The sequence below is a fragment of the Trachypithecus francoisi genome, unplaced genomic scaffold (assembly GCF_009764315.1).
Source record: "Trachypithecus francoisi isolate TF-2019V2 unplaced genomic scaffold, Tfra_2.0 Lachesis_group13, whole genome shotgun sequence".
Taxonomy (NCBI): Eukaryota; Metazoa; Chordata; class Mammalia; order Primates; family Cercopithecidae; genus Trachypithecus; species Trachypithecus francoisi.
This window is the reverse complement of record NW_022681458.1, coordinates 63,016,411-63,039,961: the sequence shown is the minus strand read 5'-3', so window position 1 is coordinate 63,039,961 and position 23,551 is coordinate 63,016,411. Positions and strand designations below refer to the sequence as shown.

The 23,551-nt window shown below is 37.1% G+C and overlaps 1 protein-coding gene across 2 annotated transcripts in view; it reads right to left on the bottom strand.

Annotated features, from left to right (window-relative positions):
- The window catches only part of CCDC141 (coiled-coil domain containing 141), a 222,600-nt gene that overhangs the window by 145,880 nt on the left and 53,169 nt on the right, over nucleotides 1–23,551 (bottom strand). For both annotated transcript variants that reach the window (XM_033230994.1, XM_033230993.1), the window contains exons 3-4: nucleotides 6,734–6,925; nucleotides 3,297–3,405 (exon numbers count right to left, since the gene is read on the bottom strand). In XM_033230994.1, coding sequence (XP_033086885.1) covers nucleotides 3,297–3,405; nucleotides 6,734–6,925 — 301 coding nt within the window. The remainder of the gene's footprint in view (nucleotides 1–3,296; nucleotides 3,406–6,733; nucleotides 6,926–23,551) is intronic.

Sequence of the window (23,551 nt, the reverse complement as noted above, 5' to 3'; positions counted from 1 at the left end):
TTCATGTCCTTTGCAGGGACATGGATGAAGCTGGAAACCATCATTCTCAGCAAACTATCACAAGGACAGAAAACCAAACAACACATGTTCTCACTCATAAGTGGGAGTTGAACAATGAGAACACATGGACACAGGGAGGGAAACATCACACAGTGGGGCCTGTCTGGGGGCGGGAGTTAGAGGAGGGATAACATTAGGAGAAATACCTAATGTAAGTGACGGGTTGATGGGTGCAGCAAACCACCATGGCAAGTGTATACCTATGTAACAAAACTGCACATTCTGAACATGTACCCCAGAACTTAAAGTATAATTTAAAAAAAACTAAATAAAAATAAATTTAAAAAAGATATATACAACATCCAAGAAGAAAAAAGAAGTAATATGATCCTTCCTGTGATGCAGCTTCTCGGTTCTTACATTCATTTTAAGAAGACCCTTAGAAAACTGGAGGGTGCAGTTGTCATTCTTTGGAGCTTACAGTAAATTTTCTTCTCCTTAATGTCCCTATGGCTCCTCGTGTGTTGCTCACTTTTGCATCATTCTGCCATGTCATATATTGGAATTATACACAAATAACACTGAACAAATATACTTCAGGTTGCACACTATTCTCAGCTTCGGAGATCTAGGGTCTCACAACCTGGTGATGAAGATAAATAAGAAAATAAATCATTACTACACGGTGTGTGAGGTGATGTACTGAAGTACCCACAGGAAGTACAGAGGGAGTTACCAAGGAATATGCACATGTGCCGATAAACTGCAGGCTTCCTGAGGAAAAGGACCATGTACTCCCCTGACATGTGGCCCTGGATTTCTCACCAGGTTATGGGTTCAGAAAACAGTGTTTAATTATGTGTTCTTGGATTGAGGGCAACTAGGCCAGTAAGTAATCTGGAAACCATATTTTCTGGAAGACTTTAACTAGGTAATTTTAACCCCAAGGAGAGAAGACTGGAAAAAGGTATATTATTCCCTCTATTTCAAGGATTGTTATGTAGTAGAGGGAACCAACTTATTCTGAAACATTCCAGGGGGCAGAAATTTCAACCCATTAATCCTGGCTCTGAATTCCATAGTGTTAAAGAATACGTTTCTTACATAGTAGAGAACCTTAGCATTGCTGAATAAGGGGAAAGCATAGGTGAAGCCAATTGAAATAAAGTGACTATTAGGGGTAAGTTTGATTACAGTTTTTCCAGCTTTTGTCACCTTGACACTCATGTTTTGTACTACTCAACCAATCAGCATCTCAGAAACTTACTAGAATGGCTATCTGCACTTACAGACATATTTTACTGCTTAAATTTAAAGATAATAGATATGAAGCCCTTAACTAAAAAATCAGAATTTCACCCTTTAATAAGCATTTCAAATCCGCTAATCTTAATCATATCCCACAGAATTAGTTGGTTAATAAATTGCATCAACACTCATTTTTTTGTTTTATGAAAACAAAAGCCCTTGAAGCCACCACTGGGCATATGAACTGGGAAGAAATATCCTGACCAGAGTTTTCTGTCATCTCTGTGCTTTAAGTATCACACAGAAGGGCACGAACTCTCACAATAAATATGTCATCAAGATGGAAGAATATTTTTTCATCACAAAAATAAACTATGTTTCCTGTCTTCCACTAGCATTTGTATCCATCTCTTCAGACTAAGGAGACCCAGTGGACTCTTGAAGGCTGTACCCTTGAAAAGCAAGACATCGGTTTCACTGTCAGCTGGATGCCAAAGAAGTGCAAACAAAGCAGCACGTGCCCCATGTCAACTGGCCCACAGTGCCGCAGATCCTAGGAACTCTGAAGGAGCCAACAGCAGTAGCAACAACAAAACAGCACTAAGGCTACGTTCCCCTGCCAGCTCCATTCCCAAATATTTATGGAAAAGCCCCTACTTCTACAAGCCCCCATCCCTCCGGAGAATGCTTTCATTTGATTGCCTCAGTATTGAAACTCTTCAACAACAGCATCCATCACTGTCAGGTTTCTGGAGGTAAAACTGCTGTGTGATGATCATGTTGGTTGAAAGAAGAGTGAACTGAGACCACAGAACCCATCTGTTTACCTTCTAGTCTCCTAGGAGGAATTTCACGTGATTCTACTCATTTCCTTTGGACCTAGCTAGATTACTACTGCTGTATAATAATGGGCAACTGTTGCTTTAAAGCACAAGCTTTTGATGCTTTTTATAATCCCTATTAGTGATAGGTCGTATAGAACAATAATCAGTGGAAATTATATATATGTATTTGGTAGGATCTCATAAGAATTTACATAGGAAAGATTAAATCCTTTAATCTTACACAGGAAAAATTGAGTCCATTAATCTTTGAGTTTTAGAAAGTTGTGATAAGTAATTTATCATAATGATCTATTGTCTAGAGTCTTTTGAAGGGTAATATAAACACTCAATCTATTTGTGACTTTAAAACACCTTTTGGTTTTTTAAAGTCCAGAATGACAGGCTGGTGGAGCTAGAAGTCAAGTTAGAACTGTGACAAATGAATTCAGGAAGTCTTTCCATCCGGACCCTGTTCTATTTAGCAGTAAAACTAGAAGACATATTAGGAAGAAAGGAAATGGTTGTTTCTATCTATTTATCTAACCTCTTTCCATAGCAAAAGATGACAAGTTAACTACTACTTTTCTACAAATGCGTTCCCTACTCCAGTCCTGGCCCACACCAAATTCTTGTAGAAAGCCTTGGCACACAAATTGTTGGTTAACAACTAGACTGTCTTTCTTGTTGTTCAAAGGGAATTGAAAATCTTTTTGTAGAGTGTTTTATTAGATTTGCATCTGGAAAAATTCACTATTCCATTTTTTAACTGCAACAGCGAAAGAGGAATTTTGCTGATCCAGACCTGCTTTTTAAAGAATGACCTTCATTCGTTGACCCTTAGACGGAACATTCACTGAAGTCAATGATTTATTCAACTAAGAACATTTCTTGAGGATCTACCATGTGGCCAGGAACCTTGCTAGATGCTAAGGGCAAAAGGATGAACAAGGTAGAAATGGCCTCTGTCCTCAGGAGCTAAACTCTAGCAGACCAAGTAACAGAATCTCCTGGAGGCATGTCCTCTACCGTCCTCTCAGAATATCTACAACTACTTCTTTCTTTCAGAAGATGACTAAAAATGAAGCTTTATTTAACTTTTCTTAGAACAAGCTGAGGTATACATAAATAGATAAATTTCAAATACACTGTCAGACATAAGCATTCTCACATTGACATCTTTTAAAACCTCTAAACACTTCTGCGAGAAATAAACGTATTTCTTGCCTTTAGTATGATGTTCATGAAGCTGAAGAAGTGATTTTAAGGACTCAGCATTCTCAAACTCATGAGTATTCTGGAGGAAATCTTCAGCTTGGTCTATTTTAATAGCAAACTACAATAGAAATACAGAGGAAAGACATTTGTATAAAAATTAATGTGCCATTGTTAGTTACCTGTAGATGTTTTTCATAAATTAGTAGCCCAACTGAGGATGTGTGTTTGTGCAAGGGTATATGTTCATATGTGTTTGTGTGAGTGTGTGTTGGCTTACGGTGTTTGTGTGAGGGTGTGTGTTTGCATGTGGTCAATTTACAAAGTGTCATTGGTAAGAATTTTCTTCTCCTTTCATATCTAATTTTGTATGCTGAAATAAAACCACCTTTTTACGGTCCAAATGCTTATTAAATTTTTCAAACAAAATTATAATGTCCTATGTATACAGTCACTTTCAACATTCTAAGGCACTTAATTAAGAATAAGCAGATAGTTAGCTAAGGGAAACCAGGAAGAGGTTAACTAAAAAGTAATCTACACATTTACAAGTAAATGTAGCTTAAGAACTCACTTAGAGAGAAGGTTGTAGTTATTTTTTCCCTCTATAATTGAACTTAGCAGTGAAATATGCAAGCTTCCAAATAATACATAGTCTAATCCTATATTTTATACAAAGCAAATATATATATGTTTGTATAGAAAGCGGTCTGAAAAAATACACACCAAATGGTGATTTAATGAGAAGAAATGAAATTAAGGATGACCAAGAGGAGGTAAAATTTTAATATTTGAATCTATAATTTGTAATTCCGTTTGCACTTTTATCAATAATTTGTATGCATTACATCTATAAATAAAATGAGATTAGATGGAGCAAGAATGACAAGTGAGAAATTTATCCTCTCTTACAAGGAAAATGCATAGCAATTTCACACTCTAAATGGTGAGGAATATGACTGGTCTCTCTTTTTCTTTTTCTCCATAGAGGCAGTGGGAAATTGAGAGAGATAATTAACGTGATGTTAAAATGCTCAGGAAAATAATCTTAGAAACAAGTTTTAGAAGATGGCAAAATACATTTGGTTATCCTGTCACAGTATGTCTATAGTGGTAGACAAATAGCCGGCTTGTTTTAGCACTAAGATTCAACAGTAATTATCACTATTTATATGAGCATTTTAATATATTCACCTTTGGATTGGGTTTAGAATAAACTAATTAAGGAAAAGTATCAGTGTAAAAGACACAGAAGCTTGTGATGTTACTTATCTTCTGTTTCAAGTCTTCTCCAAACTATCATCTTTGAATCTGGGGATTCTTAATATTTTAATGTAACTATTTGATTAACACAATCGACTGTAGTTTATTACAACAGCCATATGAAATCCAATTATAAATGAAATGGAATGATGAGAGAGAGACTGAAGAGCATGGGACATGTTTTGGAAATGCAAGGAAGGCCTCTGTCATCCTGTTAGAACAACCTGATGGACATCTGCTGCTGCCGCTCAGGGGCAGTGTTTCTAAATTATAGCACAATGTTTGAGATGAGAATAACCCAACTGATAGTTATGTCTGTGAGTGAGCCTGAAATAATCTTGTAATAACGATAAACCATGCAATCATTAGTAATTTTTAATTTCTCAAAAATTTCTGCATGCACATAATTCAATAAGGAAGTCAATATCCACATTATTTACATCCCTAATTCACTCAATTTCTAGTAACTGATTTTTAAAATATTATTTAAAGAGAATCTTCAAAAAGAAAAAAAAAATTCCTAGTAGGTGGTTTGTTTGTTACCTGCAGAACATTACAAAAAGTTCCACGGTCACTGTTTAACTTATATTTATATTTCAGTTTGTTATCAGATTAAAAATAAACCAGTAAGCAAACAATGCTTTACTCAGAAAAAGCTTCCCTAAAGTTCTGTTTACTTTTATCGGTATTTTCCTTTCTCCACTCTCTTTTATCACTAATAAAAATGGCTTTGGCATACAAAGGGGGCATAAGGATTATATAGCAGTTTGTCTTCAGTTTAGTATGAAGTGATTTACAAAATTGGAAATGGAATAATACAAGTAATAATTAGTCTTTTCACTAGATGCAATAAAAGCTCACACAAGTGTAAGAATAACAGTGTTGGGTTGAATTATGGTTTGGCCTGCTATTTCCTTTTACTTCATGTTATATCTGAAAGGAATTTACTCATCATGGAGAAGATAAGCTAGCATTAACACTAAAGCACAGTGAGAAACAAATATTGCTCTAATGATAGAAAAAGAAGAAAATTTCCTGGACTCAAAACAGCTGAGTTTCAAGGACAGTTGACACCTGTACCCTACTTACTAAGATAGAATGAGTCAGATATATCTATAATTTGGCCTCTGTAGGTGTATTTCAGCTGTTTTATTTCTTTTCAGGGAAGAAAGATTGTGTATGAAACTTCTTCCAAGATGGTCTCTGAAATGAGTTAAACTTCAGTGCTCAAATTGTGAAAAACAAGCCTTGAAAGTTATAATAAGGTTTTTATTCCTCCCTTTTGCTTTTAAACAAGTTCATGATGCATGAGATTGCCTACTCCAATTTTTAGGTTCTATTACTAATCTTCGTCCCTTCATTATTTTGGATTTAAGTCCTGAATTTTTAGTTTAAAAATGTCATATTTTTCAAAGCTAGTGCTTTATCATAATGAAGCAGTGCTCTCACATCCAAATGAATGGGCTGCCACTTGACAGAGAAGTTAAAAGTGAAATTTCCAATAACTGTCTTGTACCAAATATAACACCTCTTTTGATAATGTTCTTTGAAACTCACATTTTGAAATTAGAAACCTCAAAAAATTGTAGAATTTGAGAAAACTCACATGGAGACATGACCTTCTTAGGTCCAGAAGGACTTTTTCCTTCTCTTGTATTGTAAGGTGTTCAAACTATGGAAAATCAACTATACACCTTAGGAAAGTACTTACAAAATGCTATATTTATGAATCAAATATCCTATGGAATATTCTATAATTATCTTTTTAAAACATAGGCAGCAAAATGCAATTTTATTCTCCAACTTTTAGCCAAGAACAACACTCTAGACCAGCATTTCTTAGTAATCCCACAACCAGGGTAATTGTTTGATTTAGTAACTGTATTACTACCTTCAATAGAGGGAAATAATCATAATGACTTACAAGCATTCCCATTATTACTTAATATTTTACCAAATTTTAGTTACTTAACTGTACTTTGTTTTTGTTTGAAGACCTACTCTTAAAATAGTAATAATTTTATTTATTGACAATCAAAAATTAAATATATTGTCTATGTATGTCTTGTTTATACTGCCATTTTTTTAACTGCTTGCAATGTCTATTTGTGGAAAAACAAACATTTTCAGGAGTGCTATTCATTTGTTCTGATGTTGGGAAGGGAGAAGTTTTTTAAAGCGCAAACCTCTAAGGCATTTTCAAAAAATTCAGAAGTCAGCCTAAGGAGCTCCATTCTTCTTTCAAGCATGGACACCAGTGCTGCCCATGCTTCGCCCAGAGTCTTGGCCATGGCATCGTAGACCTGACTCTGATCCTTGTTCTCTTCAGCTGTCTTGTCTGCTTCCTGCAAGAGTTCCCATACCCGATCTTCCAAAGCCTAAGTACAAAAGAAAAAGGCATAAGGCAGGATGTTAACTCAATGTAAGAACACAGGATCACATTTTAAATACTTGGATATTAGAAATTGTATGTGGTCTAGGAAAGATAATTTATAAACACAAACTGTTACACAAGAAGGTATATCAAACAGGAAGGAAGGAGCGATCAGGATTGAGGTAAGCCAGGGAGCATGGCCAGGCTAAAGGGATTCACATTTAAACATTGTCCAAACACTGCTGACATCTGTTAAAGACACATGTCTACATTCCCAAGGGGTATAGAATATTATGTTAATCTCACAGTTTCAAAAAAAATAAGAAAATTAATAAGAACACACCTAGAAGAGTGATCAAGAATAAAGGTTGTGAGAAACAAGCCCAGTAAAGCTTACTGTTTATTGCAAATAATTGTCATTAGTTGTTAATACGACCGTGATGCTTAATGTAAATATTAAGAGTAGATTTTTAAACCAGACTAGTCATAATTTAAAATTTAAGATATCTGTAACTAACATTATCTACTGTTTGAACAAAATATGAAAAATGAAAAGGAACATGTGCTTACGTAATTGTCTCATTCAGGGATAGGAGAATTTAATAAGTTCCATATAATTCTTGAAGTTAGCATCAAAATAAAGGCATAATTTTTTTTTTTTTTTTTTTTTTTTTTTTTGAGACGGAGTCTCATTCTGTCACCCAGGCTGGAGTGCAGTGGCACGATCTCAGCTCACTGCAAGCTCCGCCTCCTGGGTTTAGGCCATTCTCCTGCCTCAGCCTCCCAAGTAGCTGGGACTACAGGCGCCCGCCACCTCGCCTGGCTAGTTTTTTGTATTTTTTAGTAGAGACGGGGTTTCACTGTGTTAGCCAGGATGGTCTCGATCTTCTGACCTCGTGATCCGCCCGTCTCGGCCTCCCAAAGTGCTGGGATTACAGGCTTGAGCCACCGCGCCCGGCAAAGGCATAATTTTTAAAGAGTACAGTAGACTAAAATAGTATGAATAAATTCTAAAACATCAACATAAAAAGGAACTTAAAAATGTGATAAAGAAAAATACAACAAAGAAAACAAAAGAAATAAGAGCAGGTTTATAAGGACACACTCACACACACACACACAAACATAATGACAAGTACATAATTAAATGTCAATTAACACAAAAAATGTGGATGAGCTAACTTTTTAAACAAAAAGACAAACACTATCAGAGTGAGAAGAAAAGGCAGCAAAATTCAACCAATTTGTGTTTCCTAGAGTGTCCCTAAAAAGAAATACTTTTTGAAAATAAAGAGATGAGATATATCAGGCAAAGACAGACAAGAGAAAGCAGGACTATAATATTGAACAAATTAGAATCAAAACTAAAATCACTGATGCTTAAAAATGGCATTTATAATGATAAATAGTGCAATCCACAGTAAAGACACTCATGAACCTTTGTATCTGTGGCACTGAAATATTTCAAGTAGATATAAGCAGTCTTACATCAAATGAACAGAGAATAAGAACTACAATTATAGACTGTTTTTAAAAATAATAAGGCTATTACATTTAAAAACTTTAAATATACAGCTAACCTTATGCTCAGATTAAATACATAGTATTAGACAACTTGAACAAAGAAAGAAAACAAATTATCTCAACATCTAGGTCTAAATTATTTAAAAAATAAATAAAACAACAAATTAAGGGGGTTAAACTGATTTAATACAAAATCAGAAATTAGCAGTTTAGATTAAAATATTAGAATTGATTTTTTAAGTTGATTAATTAAAAAGCCAATGAAATATTAAAACAGCTGACAGATGTCAATAAAAATGGGAGAGTAGATAGCTCCAAGTGACCATTTCTGTAGAGAAACATCAGAAAACGCGGGGAGGTCGAGGCGGGCGGATCACGAGGTCGGGAGATCGAGACCATCCTGGCTAACATGGTGAAACCCCATCTCTACTAAAAATACAAAAAAATTAGCCGAGCGTAGCAGTGGGCACCTGTAGTCCCAGCTACTAGGGAGGCTGAGGCAGGAGAATGGCGTGAACCCGGGAGGCGGAGCTTGCACTGACCTGAGATAGTGCCACTGCACTCCAGCCTGAGTGACAGAGCAAGCCTCTGCCTCAGAAACAAACAAACAAACAAACACGCAGGCAAAAACTGTCTTATTTTTGTTAGAACTCTGGAAAGTAGTCAAAGATTTACAGCAACCAAACAAAGGCTGAAGCAAGAAAAAGGTGACTTAAAAATGGTAGAAAAGCTTTGAGATATTTTTACATGCCCTTGCTCAACCCCTCCTGGGTTCAGCAGAGACTATTAGAGTGGGTAAGAATAATAAGACTCAACTGTATATTGTCTACAAGAAACCTACTCCAAATATAAAGGCAGAGGTGCATTAAAAGTAAATGAAGTGGAGTAACAATGTGAGGTGATATGTCAATTAGCTCAATTAATTTAACATGTGTTAATTATTTTGCAATGTATACATACCTGAAAACATCGTATTGTATAACTTAGGTGTATACAATGTTTAGTTGTCAATTATACCTCAATAAAGCTGGATGGAAAAAAAAGTAAATGGATGGAGAAAGATGTACCACGCTAACACTAATCTAAAGAAAGCTGGAGTAGCTATGTTAATTCTAGACAGATAATATTTTAGAGCAAGGAATATTATTTGAGATTAAGATGGGTGTTACATGATAATAAAGGAGTCAATCTACAAGAAGGCATGACAATTCTAAATGTGTATGAGCCTAACAACAGAGAGTCAAAATATATGAGGCAAAAATTAATAGAACTACATGGAAAAATAGATAAATATACTAAAATAGAGACTTCAACATCCTTCTATCAGTAAGCATTACATCCAGCAGGCTGAAAATTATTAAGTATATAGATGAACTGAACAGCACCATCAATCAACTTGATCTAATTGCCATTTATACAATAATTCCTCCAACAATGCATAACATACTTCCTCTCAAGTTTACATGGAACATTCATCAAGATAGGCCATATCCTGGGCCATAAAACATACCTTAACAAATTTTTAAAAACAGAAATCATACAAATGTACTCTCAGACCACAAAAGAATTAAACTACATGTCAATAACAGAAATATAGCCAAAAAATACCACAATAGTTTAATATTAAACAACACACTTTTAAATAAAACATGGGTCAAAGAAGTCTCAGGGAAATATAAATATTTTGAACTAAATGAGAAAATGAAAATACGATGTATCAAAATTTTTAAGATGCCACAATGGTAGTGCTTAAAGAAAATTTTATAGCATTGAATATATACATATATATGAAATGAAAAAAGACCTAAAATCAATATTCTGAGTTTTCACCATAGGAACTAGAGAAAGAGAGTAAATTAAATCTTTAGTAAACAGAAGAAAATAATAACAATTAGAGGAGGAATCAATGAAATGAAAACAACAGAGAAAGTCAATGAAAGCAAAAACGAGTTCTAGGAAAAGATCAATAAAATTGATAAATCTCTACTCAGGCTAATCAAGAAAGAAAGAGAAAAGAAACAAACTACTAATATTGGAAATGAAAGAGGGACCACAACTACTGATCCCATGGACATTAAAAGGATAAAAAGGAATACTATAAGTGGCTCTATGCCCACAAATTTGATAACTGAGATGAAATGGACAAATTCCTTGAATGACACAATCTACCAAAACTCACACAAGAAAAAATAGGCAATCTGAACAAGTCTGTATCTATTAAAAAATTAAATCAATAATTAATAACCTTCCAAATAAGAAAGCACTAGACCCAGGTGACTACACTGGTGAATTCTACCAAATGTTTAAAGAAGAAATGATGCTAAAACTACTTAATAAATTCAGCAAAGTTACAGAGTATGAGATCAACACACAAAAAAATCAGTTGTGTTTCTTTCTAAAGAAATGAACAATCTAAAAAGGAAGTCAAGAATTCCATTTACAAGAGCATCAGAAAGAATAAAATACCTAGGAATACGTTTAACCAAGGAGGTGAAAGACTTGTACATTGAAAACTAAAAATCATTACTGAAAGAAATTGAAGAAGATCTAAATAAATGGAAAGAGAACCCATGTTTATGAGTTGGAAGACAATGTTGCTAAAAAGCAATACTATCTAAAGTAATCCACAGATCAATATAAAAATTTCACAGGCTTTTTGACAGAAATTGAAGAGATAATCCTCATATTTATATGGACTTGTAAGGGGATCATAATAATCAAAACAATATTGAAAAAGAACAAATTCGGAGGACTCACACTTCTAAATTTCAAAACTTACTACAAAGCAACAGTAATCAAAAACAGTGTATTGACACAAGGATAGACATATAGGGCAATGGCCTAGAATTGAGAGTTCAGAAATATACCGATATGTCTATGGACAATTGATTTTCAACAATGGTGCCAGGACCATTCAATTAGGAAAGAATAGTCTCTTAAACTAGTGGAGCTAGAACAACTAGATATTCACATGTAAAAGAATAAAATTGAATTCTTACCTCTCATGCCATATAAAAATTAACTCAAAATATATCAGTGATCTCAACGTAAAAGCTAAAACTAAGAAATTTTTAGAAGAATTTTATAAGTAAATTTTCATCACCTTGAATTTGGCAATAGTTTTTTAGATACGACATCAGTAGCATAAGCAACAACAAACAGATAAATTGGACTTCATCAAAATTAAGACTTTTATGTACAAAGGACATTATCAAATAAGTAAAAAGGAAATCCTTAGAATGGGAGAAAATGTTTGCAAATTATGTATCTGATAAGCATCTAGTATCCAGAATATATGAAGAGCTCTTTCAACTTAACAATAGAAAGGGGCAGGCGCAGTGGCTCATGCCTGTAATCCCAGCTCTTTGGGAGGCCGAGGTGGGCAGGTCGCTTGAGGTCAGGAGTTCAAGACCAGCCTGGCCAACATGTCGAAACTCCGTCTCTACTAAAAATACAAAAATTAGCCAGGTGTGGTGGTGGGCACCTGTAATCCTAGTTACTCAGGAGGCTGAGGCAGGAGAATTGCTTGAGCCCAGGAAGCAGAGGTTGCAGTGAGCCGAGATCATACCACTGCACTCCAGCCTGGGTGAGACAGCAAGACTCTGTCTCAAAAAATTAAATAAATAAATAAATAAATAAATAAAACGATAGAAAGGACAACAATACAATCATAAAACGGGCAAAGGACTTGAAAAGACATTTCTCCAATAAAGATATATAAGTGGTAAACAAGTGCACACAAAGATGCTCAAATGATTAATCTTAGAAAAATGCAAATCAAAAGCACAACGAGATATCACTTCACACCCACTAGGATAGCTATAACCTTAAAAAAAAAGGAGGCTGGGCACAGTGGCTCGCACCTGTAATCCCAGCACTTTGGGAGGCTGAGGCAGGTGGATCACCTGAGATTGAGAGTTCACAACCAGCCTGACCAACATGGAGAATCCCCATCTCTACTAAAAATGCAAAATTAGCCGGGCACGGTAGCACATGCCTGTAATTCCAGCTACTCGAGAGTCTAAGGCAGGAGAATCACTTGAACCTGGGAGGCGGAGGTTACAGTGAGCCGAGATTGCGCCATTGCACTCCAGCCTGGGCAACAAGAGTGAAACTCCATCTCAAAAAAAAAAAAAAAAAAAAAGGAAAATAACAAGTGTTAGCAAGAATATGGAGAAAATTGGAATCCATGTACATAGTTGATGATAATATAAAATGGTACAGCTGCTTTAAAAAATATATTGGCATTTCCTCAAAAAGTCAAACATAGAATTACCATATGACCAAGCAATTACGCTCCTAGGCATATATCCACAGGAAGTAAAAGCATATGTCCACACAAAAGCATGCACACGCATATTAACAGCAGCAGTATTCACAATAGCCAGAAGGCAGAAACAACCCAAGTGTACATTTACTGGTGAATGGATGAACAAAACGTACTTTATCCATATGAGGGAGTATTGATACATAGTATGAACGAAAGAAAGAAAGAAAGGAAGGAAGGAAGGAAGGAAGGAAGGAAGGAAGGAAGGAGAAAAAAAGAAAGAAAGAAAAGGGAAGAGGAGAAGAGAGAAAAGAAAAGAAAAAAGAAAAGAAAAGAAGGAAGGAAGGAGAAAAGGGAAGGGAAGGGAGGGGAGAGGAGGGGAAATATCTAGAATAGGTAAAATCTTAGTAATAAAGAGCAGAACGGTGCTTGCCAGCGGCTGAGGGAAGGGTGAATAAGGAGTCACCACATAATGGGTACAGGGTTTTCTTTTGGGCTGATGGAAAGGTTTTGGATCTAGATAGAGGTGATGGTTTCACATGTGAAAGTTGATCGTGTGAACTGGGTCATTCTTGTCATACTCAACAAAAATGGAGTTGAGAGGTCATGGAGAAAACCACTCAGGGCACAAAACATTGCCCCAAAAATGTAATTCCATGCAAGTCTGCAAGCTGAAACTGCATACTATAACCTGAAACCAGTTTTAGCTATTGGCTACTGAAACAACCTGCTGCAACTCTGAAACTAGTTTTGCCCACTATTGTCACTTGAAAATCAGAGCTTACCAGCTCCTCAAAACCTTACTAGTGGCAATGAAATTTCTCAAAGAGCAATACATATTCTCCTTTTTATAAAACCTCTAACTTTCTCTTTGTTTTTCAGACATACTAAAGACCAGACAGTCTGCATTTATGCCCTGAATTGCAGTACTTTTCTCCCAAATAAAACATTTTAATTTCAGAAGTTCATTTCTATATTGAACTTTTCACACACAGCACTGTGAATGTACTAAATGCCACTGAATTTTACACTTTAAAATGGTTAATTTTATGTTATATGAGTTTTGTCTCTTCAAAAAATTTTTTTAACTTATGACATTTTAAAAGGAACAAAGTGATACACAAAAAACATAAGCAGATCTCATGGAGGTAGAGAATAGAATGATGGTTACCAGAGGCTAGGAGGGTAAGAAGGAAGAAGAAGATAAAGAGAGGTTGGTTAATGGGTACAAAAATAGTTAGATAGAAGGAATAAGCCTTAGTGTTTGATAGTAGAGTGACTATAGCTAATTGTTATATATTTCAAAATACTAAAAGTGAAGATTTATAATGCCATCAACACAAAGAAATCATAACTGTTTGAGGTGATGGATATTGCAATTACCCTGACTTGATCATTATGCAGTGTAAAAATGTACCAAAATATCACATGTACCCCATAAATATGTGCAATTATTATGTATCATTTAAAATATTTTATTTAACATAATTATATAATATTAAGATTGAGGGCTATAAATGCATATAGCAAGTTTTGGATTTTCTACAAATAAAAACAAAAATGGGGATAAAATGGAAAATTTTCTTTAAAATGTTACCAAAATTGCCCCAAGGAAATCTTATCATCATCTGCCTCATCATCACTATTATGACTGCCACCATCATGGAAAATATTGAATAATTTCTCAAGTATGTCCCTAAAAGAATAGATGAATATGCCAATTTGTTTATTTAGTGACCTGTAGAAATTTGGATGTTTCCAATTTTTGACTACTATATATAAACCTGCTATAAATATTTATGTACAAGTTTTTGGGTAGACATATATTTTAATTTCTCTAGGTATTTACCTAGGGTTTTCCAGTTACTTTTACCTTCTTATTTATATCTTTCTGTATATTTTCAATTTTTTATAATAAAAATATGTTATTTTTATTACTGGAGGAAATATTTTTATTTTTGCAATTATGTAAAATAGACCTATTCTTAAAGGAAAAACAACACATGCCATTGCTGTACTGGAATCATGGACCTAAATTGTCTCCAATTATTATTCTTGAACAGTCTTTTCCTTCTTTACCCTTCCAAATTATATTCTAAGACACATTACACACTTTAATTATATTATTGTTCCCAGTTATTTGCTGTTTCTCTCTGTAAGAGGATTGTACTTCTATGCCTCCTAAAACCAGACTTGTATGCACTTGGTTAGACTAACAAACTGTGAACAGAAGTTTTGTGTGCCATTTCTGAGTAGAAGTATTAAGAACCAATGAGTGAGTCTATCATTGCTCTTTCCATAAATAGTGGTTGCTTCTTGATATGTTTTGACTGTGTCCCCACCCAAATCTCATCTTGAATTGTAGTTCCCATAATTCCCATGTGTCATGGGAGGGACCTGGTGGGAGATGATTGAATCATGGGGGCAGTTACCCCATGCTGCTATTCCTGTGATAGTGACAGAGTTCTCACAAGAGCTGGTGGTTTTATAAGGGGCTTTCCCCCCTTTTTCTCGGCACTTCTCTTTGCTGCTACCATGTGAGGAAGGACGTGTTTGCATCCCGTTCCACTCTGATTGTAAGTTTCCTGAGGCCTCCCTAGCCATAGTGAACTGTGAGTCAATTAAACCTCTTTCCTTTATAAATTACTCAGTTTCGGGTATGTGTTTATTAGGAGCATGAGAACAGACTAACACACTCCTTCATCCAGGATTCTAAAATAAAGGAGACACACAAACCTGAACTGCATTTACCATGCAGCCAACATGGTAAGATAAAATCTGTTATTTGTAAGCCACTGCTATTTTGGGGTCATTCGTTACCCTAGCTAATAAAAACTATGTATTAGTCCATTTTTACATTGCTGATAAAGATGTACCTGAGACTGGGGAATTTACAAAGGAAAGAGGTTTAATGGAGAACTCACAGCTACATGTGGCTGGGAAGCCTCAGAATCATAGCAGAAGGCATGGAGGAGCAAATCACATCTTACGTAGATGGCGCCAGGCAAAGAGGGCTTGTGTAGGGAAACTCCCATTTTTAAAACCATCAGATCTCATGAGACTTACTCACCATCATGAGAACAGCATGGGGAAGACTTAACCCCATTACTCAATTATTACCTCATACCAGGTCTCTCCCACAGCATGTGGGAATTCAAGATGAGATTTGGGTGCGGACACAGCCAAACCATATTATTCCACCTCTGGCCCCTCACAAATTGCATGTCCTTATATTGAAAACCAATCATGCCTTCCCAACAGTCCCCCAAAGTCTTAACTCATTTCAGCATTAACTCAAAAGTCCACAGTCCAAAGTCTCATCCCTTACGCCTATGAGCCTGTAAAATCAAAAGCAAGTTAGTTACTTCCTAGACACAATGGGAGTACAGGCATCGGGTAAATACAGCTATTCCAAATAGGAGAAACTGGCCAAAACAAAGGGGCTACAGGCCCCATTCAAGTCTGAAATCTAGCAGAGTGGTCAAATCTTAAAGCTCCAAAATGATCTTTCTTAACTCCATGTCTCACATCTGGGTCATGCTTGGACTTAGGCAGATCTGCCCCTGTGACTTCACAGGGTAGAACCTCCCTCCTGGCTGCTTTCACTGGCTGGAGTTTTCTGTGACTTTTCCAGCTTCTATTTGCAAGCTGTCAGTGGATCTCTCATTCTGGGGTCTGGAGGACAGTGGGCCTCTTCTCACAGCTCCACTAGGCAATGCCCCAGTAGGTATTCTGTTTGGGGGTTCCAGTCCCACATTTCCCTTCTGCACTGCCCTAGTAGTGACCTCCATAAGGGCCCTGCCCCTGCAGCAAATTTCTGCATAGGCATCCAGGCATTTCCATACATCTGCTGAAATCTAGGCAGAGGGTCCCAAAGCCCAGTTTTTGACTTCTGTGTACCCACAGGCTTGACACCGTGTGGAAGCTGCCAAAGCTTGAGGTTTGCACCTTCTGAAGCTACAGCCCAAGCTCTGCGTTGGCCCCTTTCAGACATGGCTGGAGTGGTTGGGTGGCAGGGCACCAAGTCCCTAGACTGCACACAGCACAGGGACCCTGGGCCCTGGCCCCAAAACCACTTTTTCCTCTTAGGCCTTGGCCTGTGATGGGAGGGGCTGCTGTGAAGACCTCTCACATGCCCTGGAGACATTTTCACCATTTTCTTGGGGATTAGCTCCTTGTTACTTATGCACATTTCTGCAGCCAACTTGAATTTCTTCTCAGAAAATGGGATTTTCTTTTCTGTCGCATTGTCAGGCTGCAAATTTTCCAAATATTTATGCTCTGCTTCCCTTATAAAACTGAATGCCTTTAACAACACCCAGTCACCTCTTGAATGCTTTGCTGCTGAAAAATTTATTCTGCCATATGTCCTAAATCATCTCTCTCTCAAGTTCAAAGCCCCACAAATCTCTAGGGCAGGGGCAAAATGTCACAAGTTTCTTTGCTCAAACATAAAAAGGGTCACCTTTGCTTCAGCTCCCAACAAGTTCCTCATTTCCATCTGAGACCACTTCAGCCTGGACTTTACTGTCCATATTGCTATCAGCATTTTGGGCAAAGCCATTCAACTAGTCTCTAGGAAGTTCCAAACTTTCCCACATTTTCCTGTCTTCTGAGCCCTCCAAACTGTTCCAATCCCTGTCTATTACCCAGTTCCAAAGTCACTTCCACATTTCAGGTATCTTTTCAGCAGCGTCCCACTCGACTGGTACCAATTTACTGTATTAGTCCATTTTCATGCTGCTGATTAAGACATACCTGAGACTGGGAAATTTAAAAGAGGTTTAATGGAGAACTCACAGTTCCACCCATTTGGAGAAGCCTCCCAATCAAGGCAGAAGGCAAGGAGGACCAAGTCACATCTTACATGGATAGCAGCAGGTAAAGAGAGTGCTTGTTGTAGGGAAACTCCAATTTTTAAAACCATCAAATCTCATAAGACTTATTCACTATCACGAGAACAGCACAGGAAAGACCCACTCCTATGATTCAATTACCTCCCACCAGGTCCCTCCCACAACATATGGGTATTCAAGATGAGATTTGGGTGAGGACAAAACCAAACCATATCAAGCTGACAGATACATTTACTAATGTAAAAATCCTTTACTGGTACATTTTGTCACCAAGGTTCTCTTATACTTAATAAAGAAAAAAATAAAATTTATAACGCAACAAAACAAAAAATCTAGATCACAGACTGATAATTTCACAGCTACCTCAAAAAAGGTCTCCAGCAGATTGGGTAGAAATGGCAATGAATATCCACTAAGAGATAGATGAGTATGTGCCAGCTCTGTTTTCTTTGCTATTTAGAATAAACAGACAACCGAGTGTCTACATTGACAAGAGAGTTTGACCAAAAGTGTATATTTTCTTACCTATCTATTTGAGAGCATAATAACTGGACATTTCATTCTTGTGTGACAAGTTTGAGACCATAGTAAGGGCTGGTTAATTTTGTGTTGTGCGTATTTTTCATTTTATACTTTTTAACATTAAAATAGGTTAACCTGGCCTCAATCTCCACTTATAATGGTGTTAGTTCAAGAATATATAAGATGAAAATATTATATTAAAAGTTTTAAATTTTAACTTTTTTCATATGACAAAGAGTGTGGTAATAACTGAAATATAAATTCCATTAAATTTTAAAATTCTCTCTTTTTTTTTTTTTTGAGATGGAGTCTTACTCTGTCGCCCAGGCTGGAGTGCAGTGGCTCGATCTTCACTCACTGCAACCTCTGCTTCCCAGATTCTTCTGCCTCAGCCTTCCAAGAAGCTGGGATTACAAGCATGTGCCACCATGCCTGGCTAATTTTTGTATCTTTAGTAGAGATGGGGTTTCGGCATGTTGGCCAGGCTGGTCTCAAACTTCTGACGTCAGGTGATCCGTCCACCTTGGCCTCCCAAAGTGCTAGGATTAAAGGAGTGGGCCACTGCACCCAGCCAGAACTGGAAAATTCTATGGCAGTGATACAGGGAAGAATAAGAAATAATAGACTACGAATTCATTCTAGGGAAAACCAGGTAAACATGTAACTTTCCAGTAATATTTCTCAGATTTGGCACAAAGGTGCTAAAATAAATCCAAAAATGGGCTATTTCTATATCTAATAGGGTTGCCTTTGGAACCTCTTAGCCTTGTTAAACACATAAAATAAGCTCCTCTTAGTATTTTTCTTTTCCCACTCAAATGACAATTTATAAATCAGTGATATAAAGGCTTTAGGGAGAGCGATTTAAAGAACTATGATTACGGCTCCCAATATTTTGTTGGGACTCTCCCATGACCTCTGCTGTGAACCACAAAATGTTCTATTCATTGCAGATCCAAGGCCAGAACATTCTTGCAGAACCCTCTGGATTTAATTTGGTACAAATTACACTTGGGATTTTCTCCAAGAAAGTCAGCTGACATTCTGCTTTGGGAATCGTAGAAAACTGTCTGATTCAAGTTTCCTTGGAATTTTAGATCGCTCTTAAGCTGCTGGGATCAGAGGCCAGGTATGGCCCAATGCTTCCCAAGACCTATCAAATATCATCTGAAATACTGGAAGAGACAGGGACTCAAACAGAGTGAACTAGACAGGATTTAAAGAGCAGGGATATTTCTAGTAAATCCAAAATCTCAGGAGTGACCAGTTAAAATGTGTCTCCTATGAGATTCTGGAAATAGAACATGATCTTGAACCCAAAGGCAGAATCCAGGTTTTTGATGTGGAGTAATTGGGTCTCTGTGACACTTCTTCAGCCTTGGTAAAGGTGTTAGGAAGGCTTTGTGGTTCTTTTAGTGGTCTAGCTTTCTGTTCGCCCATGTGCCACATCATCCTGTGGGCCAGGCCTTCCCTTTTGAATCTGGGGATTGCTCATATGCTGTCAGCACTCAGGAAATACTATTTTATTTTATTGTCCATTGCTGAGCCTCCATGGAAGCTACTTCTTTCTTTTCTCTTCCCCTATGGAGCAGTATCTATCAGTTAGTCAGCCTGAAACACAAACACAAGTGAGGTACTAATGGAGACAGCTACAGGGCATGATACCCCAGCATGCCGATGATAATGATTTCAGATCTGGGAAGGGGATACAGAGACCTAAGTTGTCTCACTCACGTTTACGGCTCCAGCACTGGTTCTGAGACTGTTTTAGTTGTTACGTGGTGTGTGGTAGTGATTGGAGGGGCTTGAGGAAGGATTGTCCCACCAAATAGCACCCCTACTGAGAAACACAGAATGCCCTGCACACAGCAGAGGCTCAATAAATGTTTGTGGTAGAAGTGTGGGAAAAGTCTAAGAGGTTTCTTTCGCTTTCTCTTGAAAATTATTTTATTTTATTTCACAAGCTGTTAGAGAAGACGTTCCAATCTGACATCAACTTTAGGAAGTTGTAACAAAACTGCCGCCCAGAACTGATTCTAGAGTGGTGGGGCTCTCTTAAGTTTGGAACAGAGTCTTCCATAGGTATTAGAAGTCTTTTTATTTTTATTTTTATTTTTTTTGTTGAGACAGAGTCTTGCTCTGTCGCCCAGGCTGGAGTGCAGTGGCCGGATCTCAGCTCATTGCAAGCTCCGCCTCCCGGGTTTACGCCATTCTCCTGCCTCAGCCTCCCAAGTAGCTGGGACTACAGGCGCCCGCCACCTCGCCCGGCTGGTTTTTGTATTTTTTTAGTAGAGACGGGGTTTCACTGTGTTAGCCAGGATGGTCTCGATCTCCTGACCTCGTGATCCGCCCGTCTCGGCCTCCCAAAGTGCTGGGATTACAGGCTTGAGCCACAGCGCCTGGCCTAGAAGTCTGTTTAGACCAGATCAAAATTTTCCTCCTCATTCCCCAGAATGCCATGATTCCCAGTTTTCCAATGGTGGGAAAACCCTTGATAACAACCTCTAAGTCTTCTCTCTCTCTCACTTCCTGTTTAAAGCTATAGAATTATTTTAGCAATTTCATAAGATTTGTGTACTATGGAATTTAAACCAGGCAAACCTGAGGATACGATTTTGAATGCTGAAAATGAGCCTGGTGCTCCCGCCTTTAACCCATCCCCTCAAGTGACCTCTCTCCATTGCTGTTGGCTGTAGATGGATTTCTTGTCTAAATGGAGAGAAGCAGCTCTTCCCCATGGATGACCATCAAAAACTATAAGGTATGGAAAGACAACTTCATATCTGAAAACACACTTAAAAGCTGGAGAAATCTCATTTTTGCATGTCTTATTTATAAATTCAGCAATAATATTGCAATATAAATAAAAATATTTGTATATTGATTTCTAGTTTAAAAATTTATATAGTATTCTACAGCACTTATAACATTCTCAATCAACAGGGAGCCATAGAAAGTACTTCACTAGAATGGAAAAGGTGCTCTTTATCCTCTATTAAAGCTAAAACCAAACTGCCCTTGTTCAAATAAAATAATACTCTCAATGACCCTTACAGTTCAGCGAAGATAATATCAAATGGAAGCTGAAGTTATTCATGAATGTATTCACTCATCCATTGTCTCAGTTATTCAGCAAGCATTTTTCAAGACCTCTTAAGTATAATAGTACACATTGTGGTAACAAATATAAAAGATTGAGGAGGAGTCTGCTATTGTATTGTTTTCATTTCCTCCATGTTTGTTTTTTTTTTTCTTAATACCCATCGACTTCTCCACTCACTCCTGAACAGTTTCTGTCCCCATCATCTTAGTGAAATATTCTTGTATAGGTCTATACGACCTCATTTTGGTCAACACCAGCAATCTTTATTTAATTACCTCTTCGTGATTAACACTGCTGCATGCTCCATTAAAAATTTTCTTTCTTCCACTGACTACCAGTGCACTCTGATTTTTCTTCTGTGTTTCTGTTCTCTTTTACAGATTCACTTTCTCTTCCTATTTTTAAACATCTAGGTGTTTCAGGATATCATAGTCTTTGATGTTTTCTTCTCAAGCAAGTATCAATGGTGGGTCTGAGGAGCATATATCAAAATCATCTGGGCGACTTTTTCAAACTACAGTTAACTTACTCCAGAAGTGCTAATGTGACTCTGAGACCTGAGGATAAGTGATTCTAAAGTTTGAATAGACTATCACAGCAAGTCGTGAACATTGATTGGATTGCATCTCTGTACAGTCCAATAGGGATGGCGGAGAAAGTGTAGCAGTCATTATTCAACACCCTCTTTCCAAGTGAACACATCAGCTCTTATATCTGCAACTGCTGTCTACTAACTTATTTCTCCTAATTTTCCGTATTGAAAATCTCCACTCAAATTTTCCACAACTACCTCAAACTCAAACCATCTACAAATAGATCATACCTTCTATATTTACACTGAAACTCACCTGGCTGTCAGGAGCAAAAACACAGAAGGGTACCTTCATTCTTTCCTGTGCATCTCCTCCAACTCCAAGATTTAATCAGTTACCAAGGCCCACTGAGTCAACTCCTACATATGATTTGAACCCTTTCCTTTCTCTATTTCCAACCCCGTACCTCAGTTTCATCTTTCAACACTTCTCACCCGAATTCCTACAACAGCCTTTCAACTTGCTCTCCTGCCTCTAGGCTCACCCTCACCCAATCCATTATCTACCCATATGCCATATAGAACTTTCTAAATCAGAAGTATGAGCATGTCACTCAGCAACTCACGATTCTTTCCAATTGATTTTAAGACAAAAAATTAAAGTCCAAGCATACCAAATAAGATTCTCAGTGCTTGATTCTTTTTCTAGTCCTATCCCTCTTGGCTCAATCCCTAACACTGTTCTCTAGCCTTCTGAAATTCTTGTGGTTCCCTGACTCTCCTATTAGGGTCTATCATCTATTTCTCAGCCTAGAATTCTCTTCCTTTTGGCCTCTCACTCTCCCTTATTTCCTCCGTGACTCACCTATCCTTGAACAACTCTTCATCATCCTTTGCAACACTATTCAGAAGTTGTCTCAGCAAACCTTCCCTGACCCTCATCCTCCTCTCCTACTTGGGTCAAGGGTATTAGCCCCTTTAAAGCACTTTCCACCATTATAGCCATTATTGTAGTGCATTTATTTTTTGCTTTTCTGATTATAAAAGTAATGTAAGTTCATATTTTAAAATGGAGAAATACAAGAAAACCATAAAAAATAAAAATTGCCCATAATTCCACTGCTCAGAGATTCACCACCTCCCCGCCACCACACACACAATTAGAAACACATAGTATAGATCACCGATCAACAAACTATAGCCTATGGTCCAAATCTGTCCTGCCATCTGTTTTTGCATGGCCTGTAAGGTAAGAATGGCTTTTGCATTTTTAAGTGGTTGAAAACAAAACTTAAAAAAGAATATTTCATGACACATAATAATTACATGAAACTCAAATTTCAATGTCCATAATAAAGTTTTTTTATGGAACACAACTATGTCTACTGGTTAATATACTGTCCACAGCTACTATCACAATGCAACAGCCTAGTCTAAATACTCACAAAGTAACATGATTCTAAAATATTTACCTAAAATAATTTAAAATGTAGATAAAATATCCTAAAATATTCACTGTCTGACCCTTTTACAGAAAAAGTTTGTTGACTTCTGGTATAGAGAGCTGTGTGTTGCTGTTCAGCTTAAAATAGTATTATGAGTCCTTTGTTTTCAATATTTTGTAGAAATATATATATATATTTTTTGAGATGGAGTCTTGCTCTGTCACCCAGGCTAGAGTGCCGTGGCGCGATCTCGGCTCACTGCAACCTCTGCCTCCCAGGTTCAAGGGATTCTCCTGCCTCAGCCTCCCGAGTAGCTGGGACTACAGGCGCATGCCACCACGCCTGGCTACTTTTTTATTTTTAGTAGAGATGGGGTTTTAC